General features: G+C 44.6%; 1 protein-coding gene across 1 annotated transcript; it reads right to left on the bottom strand.

The window, feature by feature from the left end:
- Positions 1 to 5,984: 5,984 nt before the first annotated feature.
- Positions 5,985 to 12,873, bottom strand: ube2g2 (ubiquitin-conjugating enzyme E2G 2). Its single transcript, XM_080835935.1, has 6 exons — positions 12,752 to 12,873; positions 12,103 to 12,138; positions 11,936 to 11,981; positions 9,327 to 9,445; positions 7,375 to 7,515; positions 5,985 to 6,557 (listed from the first exon to the last, which is right to left on the bottom strand). The coding sequence occupies exons 1-6, from the start codon at positions 12,792 to 12,794 to the stop codon at positions 6,445 to 6,447; spliced, it is 498 nt and encodes a 165-aa protein (XP_080692061.1). The 5' UTR covers positions 12,795 to 12,873; the 3' UTR covers positions 5,985 to 6,444.
- Between the last annotated feature and the right edge of the window lie 279 nt (positions 12,874 to 13,152).

The raw sequence follows: 13,152 nt of genomic DNA, 5'->3' as shown, positions 1-13,152 counted from the left end.
CCCAGGAGTAACCTCACCCCTCAGCACTGTGTCTTGTAATTCGCTTAGATCGTCCAATTACTGGAAGTTGTGATTTGCTGTTTAGCTTGGTTGTGAGCAATAACCCATGTCCCAGCGACCCCCACTGGATCAAAAAAATATTATTATTCATAGACTAGCAGACAAACCTTCGGTCTACATATTCACTTGTTTCTTATAGTCCCACAGATCCTTTGGCTTGTGGCCACTGAGAGAGTCTATGGTCAAACTGAGGACCAGATGGAGACAGCGAAGAGGGGCTTCTCCTTCTTCTTGTTCTTTCCCGTCTGAAGAGCCGTTCTAAGAGACAACACAGGACTGAAGGTCTGTCTGGTGGTAGAAGTCTCCTGCTCTAATCAATAACTAGCCTGTAAATGATCAATGCCAACGGGCCACAGTGGAGCGGCTGAGTGCCTCTGAAGTCTCTTCTCTGACAGATGTCATAAAGTTCTTCTGTCCGGTCTTCAACCCAACAAACACATACTTACAGTCAGGGGAGCATCACGGAGAGAGGTTGGTGTTTCCTTTGACCTCTTCCAGAAGATTGTTAGAGCTTAGGGAGGAAATGGAGGAAGAGAGAGGGGCAGAGAGACTAAACTACCTGAGTCTGGAGAGGGGAGAGAGATGTGAGCCAGGGGGAGGAGAGAGTCAGGTATTTAGACAGACATTTAAATGAGCCGAGGCAGCAGAGGAGGGGTTGTAGCGGGAGAGGAAAGAGGAGGGAGACAGGTTGAGACAGAGGATAGAGGAGAGAAAGAGGAGTGAGAGGAGAAAGAGAGAGACAGAGGGAGAGAGAAGGAGAGGGAGGAGGGATTGAAAGGGAGAGAGATAGATGGGTGCAAGATAGAGAGACAAGGCAGAGATGAGGGAAAGAAAAAGAAGAGTGAGAGAGACAGATAAGGAAGGGGAAAGAAAGAAAAATAGGATGGAGAAAGGCAAAGAGAAAGAAGAATGAGTAAGAGAAAGGGAGATAGAGAGAGGGAAGACTGTTTCATCTGGTTGGATTCAAATCGTAGGTCACCTCATCTTGTTAAACCCTCCCTGAGGGGAGGAGCAGGCTGGTAAGACCCATGTCTGTCCTCACGGTGAACTACACACGGAGTCGTACGCTGCCTGGGGCCGAACTCCTCTAGATGAGCAGCTCGTGGTCTGGAGAACACCACCTCACAGGGTCACCTCCCTCTCTCTCTTTTTTGTTGTTCTATCTCCTGCCTGTTTTGACATCCATCCATCTTGTGCTTTCTTCTGAACACCAAGTGCTAAAGTGTTAACTTATATAACCTAGAAGTCAAAAGACATTTCATGTAGAGTGAATCCTGCTCTATTGGTGTCAGCTCTTAAATACAAAATACTTGATTAAATACAACAACATTTGTGTAAATAGATGTAAACAGGGTCTTACAAACATGCACAAACGTTAGACTGGATCTCTGTCTAAAAGTGCAGAGTTGGGTTCAGGTTGTGATAACCTGTTGTGCCACCGAATGTAGCAGTGTGAGTGCCAGCCAAGCATGCCGAATTAAACTCACTGAACACTTAGTCTGCTCTCAGCTCTGGTGCTCTCAAAAATGTTAACAGTGTGTGTTTACAGCAGGTGTGGTCAGGGAGACACACTTACACCCCCCACCACCTCCACACACACACACACACACCAACACACACACACACACACACACACACACACACACACACACACACACACACACACACACACACACACACACACACACACACACACACACACACACACACACACACACACACACACACACACACACACACACACACACACACTCACACACACACACACACACACACACACACACACACACACACACACACCACCTCCCTCCTGATCTCATACAGGGGTTAGCAGGTTAGCGAAGAAAAGTAGAGGGAGCAGACAAAATTAGGGCGGAAAAGGTGTACACCATACCTGACCTCTCTTTAGTGGAGTGCCACGGGCCCTATTAAAGGCCTTGGGCTTCAAAGCAGATGCGTCAGGCACTTCCATTAGCAGAACCATCAGCAACAAACAACAACAACAAAAGAGCACTACACGCCTCATAGATTCCTCTCGCTTGAGCCTGCTTTCATGTTGGACTGCTCGTCAGACGAGCAGTGCAGCGGCGTGTTGTCTGAAAATAGGAGGCACTGGGTTGTGGCCTTCACAGGGGGGGGGATTCCATGAAATAATCCCCCAGAAGGAAGCGGAGGCACTGATTTGCCTTCTGTTTTTGGTCATCTCATTTACCTGCGTTAGGGGGCCTAGTGGAAGGGAACCCTTTTGAGGTAAGGTGAAGAGGGCAAAACAGAGAACCCGAACCAGAAGTTAGAAGGCTCATAAAGGTGAACTACATCGAACTGAAGCTCAGTCCAGTGATGCGTACATGCTCAACCAAGGGGAGCTGAGTAGAACCCTTAGAGAATCAGAACAGAGTTGCCTAAAGAAGAACCTGCCGTTGATGAGACTTGGGTCCCAGATAATCAACACCCAAACTCCGAGTGGTCCACTCGAGGCACAGACTTCTCTGCTGAAGTTCTTTGAAAGCTACTAAGCTGTGTTTGCTCGTGCGCTCGCTAACTCCCTTGGTCCCCGAGGGTGAAGCAGGCTTTGATTTCTGTTTGCGTTTCATTATCAGTCAGAGTGAAGTATCAGACATGTTTGGACAGGGAAACTGGCTATCCCAGAGCTTGCGTCTCTCTCTCTCTCTCTGACATACATACACACACACACATACTAATACACTGGGACACCAGGACCTGAAAAAACAAAGTGAACAATTTACTCCCTCACGACTGAAAGGTCCTACACAGGTGAATCTTGCCACTACAGAAGTTCATTCTGATTATCATGAGAATCTTTGCAAAGCTTTAGACAACTTATGAAAAGTTCCATACAAATTTGGCATAATTGAGATCCAGTGGAAAGACTTTGGGCCTTTCAGGAGATTTGTGTATATGGGCTTGCACCGATGAGATAAGGGAGAGAGCAAAAACCAGTGAGGATCAGTGGAAAAGTCTAAGTGTGGGTGGGTATGTGTGTTGCAGTGCGGAGGAGGTGATCAGAGGCTTTACGTTGACATTGTTTTCTTAGCGTTGGCGGTGCTAAGCACTGCGGGGGCTTTAATGGGAGCTGACAGGAGCGAGGAGCTGCTCATGACGGACATTTCCCTTTTCTCATATCGATTACAGCTTATGCCTGTGGCTCAACACACTTCAAAAGTTTCAACGTGCCCATTTTAACGAGCATTTATAGATGGCTAACCAACATTTAACTTCTGATCTTATTCTTTGTGATAGTGTCTAATGTAGTGATCTATTTATATCCAAAATTACATTAACTGTTACTATAAAACATGGATCTAGATTAAGTGATAAATGTCACCCTGAAAGCAAGGAGACCAGGAAACTATTTAACCTGATGAAAACTCTTGGTCTGCCAAGAAAAACATGGAAGCCAAACCACAATCTCATATCTGTTCCCACACACACACTAACCTCTGCCAGAAAACACTTCAATGACATTTATGATTGGCGGTCAGCTAAGGTCAAGCCCATAGCTAATTTACTGCCATTTTTTACTGTCAAATGCAGGTCGTTATTGAATATTAATTCAAGAAATTATCTTTTTATTTAAATAATCCATTAAGTTATACATGTATTTAACCCCTCCAACCTTAGCCTGGGCAAGAAGAAGGTTTCCAGTACTGTGGAAGACCTCCTACCTTGTTCTGGTAGGCTACCTAAGGAGCCTTCTCCATCTGCCATCAACGACTATAGCCCGGTTGCCCTAACATCACACATCATGAAAATCCTAGATAGGCTGATCTTGGCCAATCTCAGACCTTGGGTGAGCATCTCTCTGGACCAACTGCAGTTTGCCTACCGCCCCGAGGTTGGTGTTAGAGATGTCACCATCTACCTGCCACAGCAAGATCACCTCGAAAAGGCAGGCACCACTTCTTTGAATTCTCCAGAGCCTTTAAAACGATCCAGCCTACACTGCTGCATGCATGAAAGACGCAGGTACAAATCTCCACAACCTCCTGGATCATTGACTGCCAGACCGCAGTTTGTGTGGCTGAGGGGATGCGAGCACCGTAGGGGACTGTACCGTAACCTTTCCTTTTCACCCTGTAAGGCTCCTTCAGCTCTGCTGCTATAAGGACCGTTACAGGAGGTCACTCCTGTCCAACGCCATAGGTGACTACAGTGACTCCCCACTGTGGCGGTAGACGAGACTCCTCTGTATGGCAATGCACATTTGACATATAATCAGCATTATTTTGCCTTAAAGTTATATCTGTATTCTATATATTCTAACTAGTATAGTAGTAGTTGTGTATTAATTCTTTTTTTGTGATTCTTTTCTGTCTTTTTACCTACCACATTATGTGTTTTTTGTTATTTATGTAAATTGCTGCTGCGATTTGGAGGTAAATAAAGTTCTCTCTCTCTGTAAAACCCTACAAATTAGCCCCAACTATCACATTCTCTAAACCCAACATCTAACCATAGGTGTCAACAAACATGAATATGGTCCATTAAAACACAGTGAGGCAGTGGTCTTCTAGTTAAATATGCACTGTGTGGTCAGCATTTCGAGCCCAATATCAAATACAGTAGTAGGTACCAAAGAACCAACTTTAGCACAGGGAAATATCCCCACAAGCATGAAAGACCCTACGTTAATGTGCGGCAGAGACAAGACACTGAGTAATCTGTTGGTGAGTGGACCAAGTCTTTGGGATTGGCTGAAAGGAAGAAGCAATCATTTCTGCACATACATTTCACCCAGTGTCGGGACATGCACAGAAAAACAGACATACGTGAATCTCTGCATGACTTATCAAGTACAAAATACAACAGTCACAACATTTTACTCTCCAACACAAACAGGACTTTATTTTATACTTAATATTCCTGTAACACATGCCAAATTATAGACACACAAAATCAAGATTTTCTTGTCTGCAATGTTTACATCAACTCTGGAGTGTCACCCCAGATACGTCTGATTCCTCCCTTTCTCTCGTCTGAAAAAATGGGGTTAGATTACCTTTGACCCAGGATGTACAACTGGAAGTCAGAATAAAACATGAAGGCATCTCTGACAAGCACAGGGTATACTCAGACCTTAGTGTAATCATTACTAGTTTGAAAAACAAACCTATTCATTTCCTGATCGACCAGCCCATCCATTTCAGATTGAGAACTTCAAAGTGAATTTGAATCATTCTATAGAATGATCCCCAAAGACACAGTGCTTGTTTTAAACAATGGGACTGGAGTGTCAGCTTGTAACAATATTGGTAAAGAATACTGTTGAAATGAATGCAGGCTATGAAAGACGGAAGTTTCTGCATTCCTCTTGTGCTCCATTCACTTCCTCATCTTTTACTCCTCGCCTAAACTCGGCGCTTGAGCGACTGTCCAATCACCAGCTTTATTCTACTTCCAGAAATGTCCTGGGATGTGTTTAGCAGACATTTTGTTGTGTTACCAACATCATAAACTGATAGTCTCTGTCATTTTTTACAATCTCTTTTTGAGTTACGTGGGCACAGCACAAAAAGGCTTTTGGCAAATGCAGCCCCATTGTGTGAATCTGATCAGATGCCATTTTGGCTCCTGTTAGCTGGTTTGGCCCACACTGGTTGATCGAGAAGCTTTCTGATCAATAACCCTAATCTGTTTGGTGTGTAAACGAAACTGCATCTTCACCCCTGAAAACTCAACCATGCTCACTCACCCCCACACACACACACACACACACACACACACACACACACACACACCATAGCATGGCATGGTATGCAGCAAGTCACAAACAGGCAGTGTTTTTACCCTCGCTACCCTAAACCCCCGCATATATCTGACCCACACCCCATCAATACCCACCCCGAGCACTGACCCCCCCCCCCCCAACAATATCCACTTCCAAGAACCAGTCTCACACACCCCCCTCCCCCCAAAGGTGTCTCCATACATATTTCGCTCAGCATCAAGTGTGTCACGTGTGGACTAATGACACATGTTCTCTCACAGCCAGAAGAGATAAGATTATATTTTCATGTCTGGGAGAAGAAGTACCCATGAGAGATGTTTGGCGACCAGAAAAGAACAAAAACAAAACAAAAAACTCCCCAAAAAAACTCAAACTAAATAAAAGCATTTATGTAAAGTGCACTGTTCCTTAGAGGTAGGGGAGGATCATCACGGCAGCCATGTTGAGGGACTAAGTGTCTTTGCTTTTCAATCCTCTACAGGAAGTCTCTTTGTTTGTTTCCTTCATGCCTGACGTCTGTCCTCACTGGACCTCCCTATGCGGCGTTGGCGGGTGGGGGAGTTGTGATGTTACTATCTGGCAGGGGGAGGAGGAGAAAGAAGAGGATGGAGAGAAAGGGGACGGAAAGGATCATTTTACAAGCCGAGGGATTTGCGCACAATCTGCTTGGCCAGCCGGTAGAACTGCTCACGGTCTTCGCGCCACATCTTTGATGCGTCCACGTTTGCTCCGCTCTCATCATTGGGCTCTGAAACACAAAAACAGCTCTTCAGGTCCCTTTCGGAAAAGTAAAGGGTTCCCCACATTAAGTTAAAGGACAGCGCTAAACTAGCATTTCCTTGTCATGGTAGTAACAGAGGTCACAAACGGTTCCTGCATGCAGCGGCCTGCACTTCAAGTCAGTCTGAGGTAGAGCAGAGGGCTCCCAGTTTGAGTCTAACTTCTACAAAGTGTCCTTTTGTTAACACACTGAACCCCTTACTGCTCCCAACGCACATAGGCAAGGGCTTGTTTGGTGGTGGCCACCACCATCAGGGAGATTTGAAGCATGAAATGTAAAGCACTCTACTACTAGTACCTGTGGACCTGTGTAGTAAAGCCCTCTACTAAACTACTGTACGAGCAGTAGTGCAGTCCATTTACCCGACACATTGCAGATATGTCACTCATAATGTGCAGTGCAGTGGTCTGTGTAACTGCTGTGGTCTGTGTAACTGCAGTGGTCTGTGTAATTGCAGTGGTCTGTGTAACTGCAGTGGTCTGTGTAACTGCAGTGGTCAGAAGTGGTCTGTGTAACTGCAGTGGTCTGAAGTGGTCTGTGTAACTGCAGTGGTCTGTGTTAATGAAGTGGTCTGTGTAACTGCAGTGGTCTGAAGTGGTCTGTGTAACTACAGTGGTCTGTGTAACTGAAGTGGTCTGAAGTGCTCGTGTAACTACAGTGGTCTGTGTAACTGAAGTGGTCTGAAGTGGTCTGTGTAACTACAGTGGTCTGTGTAACTGAAGTGGTCTGGGTAACTACAGTGGCCTGTGTAACTGAAGTGGTGATGGTGGTGGGACCCCCTTACCTGCCAGCATGCTGACCACTGAGAGCAGGATCTTCTCCACGCTCTGGACGGGACTCCACCGCTCCGCGCTGCTCTCATAGCCCATGGGGTCGTCACCAGGAGCGTGCAGGATGGAGATGCACACGCGCCCGTCTGGGTAGACTGCAGAGGGAGAGGATGGGTGGGGCAATACTTACTGGGCCAATAGGTTCATTCAGAGAGAAAAATAGGATTTGAATGCAACTGCATTAGGTGTGAAAAACACACACACACACACACACCCAGACACAACTGCGGTCATGGCCCATACGGTCATTCCCCAAAGTATAAGGACACAAGTAAACACACATAGTGTAGTCACACATTCAAATCGAGTTGACTATCTGTCTATTTTCAAAAGACAGGACCATCTAACAGACATTCAGGACAGACCACATAAAGTCATCATCTATTGACGAGAGAGTGGAAAGCACCTACAATTAACTTTATCTACGAGTACCACAGGATATTGGCAGACGCTTGGCAGGTACAAAAAAGTGACGGGTATATTGATAACTTCCAAACCTACATGTGCACACACACAAAACCAGCTTCACACCAAATCAGAGCACCCTGTGCCCTGCACCGGGCAGACACAATCAAAGCGCAGTTGCCGCTGCGATATCAACCACCCACGGTGTTGCGCGGCAGATGCTATCTCTTGCTCCCGCTCTCCGCTCCACTGCGCACAGCCGGGGGACACGGATCCGGATCTGGCATCCCTGCGCTGATAATCGCCTCTGTGTCTATCGCCAGGCCAGAGCACTGCTATCTTCAGCCCCAACAGGAAGGACTTTGTTTGGGCACACTTCCCTGACAACGCAGGCTCTCCACAATCACCGCTGGAGGATTGAGGTCTTCATGGATCATCCTTGGCAGGAATGTGAAATACACCACACACCCTTCGGCCTTAAAAGATGTGCTAGCTGCTATGGCTTTTGGCCTTGCTAACATTCTCAAATGCAATGCCCTGGCTGCCCTGTACGAGACCGTGGGCATAACCTGGGTCTCAGCTTTACAGACTACTGGGACTACTGTCTGGCTATGTCACTTGGCTTAATGTAGCCATCTTGTCTGTTTTAGTATGTGCAGAGGAAGAACTGATAAGTCAGAGACCTTCTGCCTCAAATGAGCAGCAACCTTCTCCCTGTAAGAGGAACAAGCTCTGTCTCATACAAAGAACTTCTCTTACCTTGTGTGTTCCCTTTCCTTTGTGCCTGTGACCTGGGCTCCTGATTCTCCAATCTTAGGTACTCCATTTTCATTCCAAAGACTGTTCAAACTGGTGGCCACAGTTATTCTGGGAGTAGTCTTACTGAGCCAGGTGTGACATTGGCACTTCATGACAAAAGAGTACATCTGAGTACAAGTTCTTAACATTCTGGATCGGAGAGCAGATTTGACTTTAAAAAAAAACAAGATTTCTGCCTACAAAGCACCCTCAACTTTATACTGGACTCTATTCTCCCAAACATGCATGGTAATTAACCTCTGGATTTTTAAAACTATTCTGAGAAGAGAGTTTGGTAGGCACCCATATATAGACCAATTTCCCCATTGGTGGTCCCCACACGTATACATAATGTAAATACGACTTTGTGAAACAAATTTAAAGGTCCAATCCTCGTTTGTAGAAAAAGGTTGTTGATATCTGAGCTGAACAGCCATCGAGTTTCACCCCTCCTTTCTCTGCTCCTGAAGCAACTGGAATTGGATTGGCTGGAATAGTGTATGGCTTGGTCAATGCCACTTTTTTCCCCCATTTACAGAGCCAGGACTTCACACAAAAACACAGGAGTTTTTTTTTTTTTTTTGCAGTGCGCACACACTGGAGGGACAGCTAGAAGAATGTGAGGAGAATTTAGCTGAATTATCCTGAATTTGAATTATGATCAAGGACTGCACCTCTAAAGGTGAACGTGGTAGGCACTCACTGTTAGGGTGGAACATGTCACAGGTGAACTTCATCTTGGGGGGGCTGAGAGGGTAGTCCGAAGGAAAGCTGAGGATGGCAGGAAACACGCCCCCTTCGAAGCACGTATCTTCTGGACCCCTGGAGGTTGAAGTCAGAGACACGTTGGTTAGAGCATAAGGATTTGAGCCACACAGACAAAGTGTTCTCCTAAGGGCTTGTATGTCCTGCTTATAACTTCAGTGGTTCTCGTAATGTCATCAGAGTTATGAGTTTGTATGAACTGTTGGTCTGTTACAGGGTATGTGTTACTGTTAAAACATCGATTTATTTTCCAGGAAGGAAGTTAGCCATAGTGCACATTTTGAGAAAAAGGGAGCTGTTGAAAAGATTACAAAAGATTTAATTACCAAATAAATATTGAACAAACCATTTTCCTAAAAAAACTTTGGCGCATTATGTTTATACCACAAAAGGATGAATGTACGTTAAGATACAATGATAGATGAACTATTAAAGCAACAGACAGAAGACAAAAAAATTAAGAACTTAAGTTATGAGAGACCAAATTCCAAATATGCCTTGCACTCTCCCTGAAGTGAGAGCACTCCGTGAACCTTGTAGTAAGCTATTATCCCATCACCCCTAATCCCTCACATTAAGTGAAGTTTATTGCGGTCGTGCAAACTCTACAGGTCAGGCTAGTGTTTCGCCTTGCCCACCACATCTGGCAGCAATGACAGTGGCGGACATATTAAAGGCTTACGCAGGCATGTTTTCCTAAGAGATCTGCAAATATTGTGTTTTGGAAATGCAATAAAATCTGTGGCAGCAGGTATTACGGAAACCTGCAGGTGCTCCTAAGAGGGGGGGGGGGGTGTCTATACTCCCTTGGGGGTAGTGATGCATGGAGAAGAGGTGCATAACGTCAAAGACAAAAAAACAAAAACACTGGCCATTTATTCGGCTGTGTGTTTATAGTGACAGACGTTTTAAAATCACATATAACCGCACTTAGGGTTTTCTGGGGTGGCCTGAAATGTGTCCTCTTGACAGGATGACACGAATTGGAGAAAACCTGACAAACCATTTGATGACATGGGGCTGGGCCATTTTTTTAACCTGCTGTAAAAGTGCTTCCCTCACAAATGGGCACTATGTTGTCTTGGGTTAAAAATCCGTGCTGGATTTCCTTGATTTTTCCAACACTTGAACTGCAATGTCTATTGGGGACTCACTCGGTAACCCTCCAATGGGTTTATGCAATGCATGTGAGGAACGTTCAGGACTGCACATATCGGGCACTGGTGAGACCTACATCTGACTGACATCTCCAGTACATGGAACGTGCGCGAATTTGACAGCGATCAATCTCGGTCTGCATTTAAAAGGCAAATCCAGCCCATGTTTATTTTCCACCTGATCTGTCCATCAATCGGTCATTTTAGGATCGGCATCAGTCGTTTATCTCCAAATGCAGGGACCCAATCACTCTGAAACCATCTCACTTCCTCTGTTGTGTTGTACCTCACAGCTGGGATAGTGGGCTGGTGACCACCTCTGTTCCTTGTTGGGTTTGGCAGTGAGCTCCACTTAAACAAACACTTAAAACATATCCACAAATTCATCAGGCTATCAGATGGTTTACCGCAGGACACAAATGAGACCGCACTATCGGTGCTTTGACTCGATCTCTATCACTCAAAACGGATTCCCGGACAATGATGGGAGCGCCTTGCCCCTTTCAAAAGAACAGTACAAAACCTATCACTGCCTATCAATCAAAATAATGATTAGCCATTCTGTAGTCTTTTCCCTATCGATCAACACTAGCAGTATATGAAATTATGAAACGTAAATTATTTAAATTAAATTGAGCTGGAAAGGACCACTTTATTAGGCAGACAATGCCCCCTTGGGGGCAACGAATGAACAACAACCAAAGGGGCAATCTGTGTCCTTCACTAATTCCGCTTATTTAAGTCCTGATCTTAGACACTCAGATGATATTTGGGGGGGTTTCTCTGCTTGTATGTCCATGACCAGCACTGTTCTATTCTTGATAGTTTTATCAGGTCTGTATATGCAGGGTCTATACACAAAGTGGAATGAAAACAGAGTTAAGACAGAAAAACAGCACAGAAACCCTTGGCTTGGGGACTAGTCCTATAAGACTGATATGCTCCAATTTCCACCATGCCAACTCTCAAACTCAAGTTAAGAATAAAATTTCCTCAATTCAACCCATCACGAGGACCCGATCAGACCAGAAGAGTGTGACAACACAGGGAATGGCGGATACACATCTCGTAGCCCTCAGGGATTGAGAAAGCGACAGAGACTGGGTCTGCTGATTCATCCACATGCATAATTAGGCCAATGTGGAAAGTGTGAGAAGGCCACTGGATTAAACTTCACTTCCACTGCAGCAGCATTTGAGTAAATCTTTCAGATTTTCTAAGAAGGCATTGTTAAGCTCTGAGAAACTGCTATTTAGAGAATGATTGTAATTAGGCACATTTTAACTCCAAAATGTTTTGAAGAGGTACTACTCTTGGGGTGAAATATTCCAAAATTCAGACAACTATACCATAGTTGCATCACTGCCCCAAAACACAATTCAACACTTACATGATTAAAGCTTCCCACTCAAAGAAATTTTCCTCGTTTGCTGGGCCTGTTGAGAAAGAGAACATAATACAGATTTTTGAGATATCTTAGTAAATATACGACTGCTAAAAATACTGACGTTGACGCAAAATCGAAATTGCACAATTTTGTCATGGAAAAGCCCTTACCCGCAACAATTCCCTCAGGGGGGTTTAGAGTCAGTTCTGCCAAAGAAAGATCGCGCTGGTTAGATGGCAACATCACAACATTCATTCCAAGCTTTTAATGTTCATTTTATCATGAGAATTAAATGAAAATTCCGTTTTAAGAACAGTCACGATACACTGACAGTAACAGAAACGTAGCTAGCTAGCTCCGCATTTTTGGAAGCTTCTCATATACACCAAAACTAAGGCTGAAAATAAAAGTTGCCAGCTGTCAAGTTATGATACAAAAACTTTTATTAAAACCGTACTATGAATGTTATAATTGGCATATGGTCGTTTTAACACAAGCGTGGACGCTTGACTATTTTTCTTACTTGGACCTCCACATTTCCACAAAAGAATGGAGTGGTAGGGAAATCATTGCGTTAGGCATCATTGTAATCGCTGATCTCTAGAAAAAGAATCGACTTGAACGTACAACCATGCGACTATCTACATTGCTTACCTACCTGTTCTATGCGGTCTGACAGGTAACTTGCTAGCTAGATCAGTAATTTGAAAATACAATTTGGGCACCTAATGTGAAGCCCACTAAACACAAACACCTTGTTAGCTAGCCACTAACTAGTACGTCTACAGGATTGCATTGGAGTTATTATCCATTACTTACGTTTATATTCTGCCATTAACCTTTTCAAAGCTGTGCCTGCCATGGTTAACACCTTTAGTTACTAACGAACTGTAAAAGTTCGGATGCGCAGGTTGCTAAAAACAAAGTAAGCCAAGCTGATGCCGTGGCTTACACTCGACTTCCGGCTTTCAACTGCAAAGAAAAAAAACGCAGCGCCACACTGCGGAACCCATCAATAACTGCTATCAATAGCATTTAAATACCTCCTTCAAATAGATCCTTTTTTTTTCGCAGGCAGGGAAACAGCTCTTACAGCAAATCTGAGTACCAAACTATATTTATTGTGTACAGTAGTAAAGGACAACAAATAATGTACAAATCAGTACAGAAACATGACATAAGTTGTGGACAATGCCATTTCCCCAAACCCTCTCCACCCC

Source organism: Sprattus sprattus (assembly GCF_963457725.1).
Source record: "Sprattus sprattus genome assembly, chromosome: 3".
NCBI classification, from domain to species: Eukaryota; Metazoa; Chordata; class Actinopteri; order Clupeiformes; family Clupeidae; genus Sprattus; species Sprattus sprattus.
This window is presented reverse-complemented; position numbering and strand designations above follow the sequence as displayed.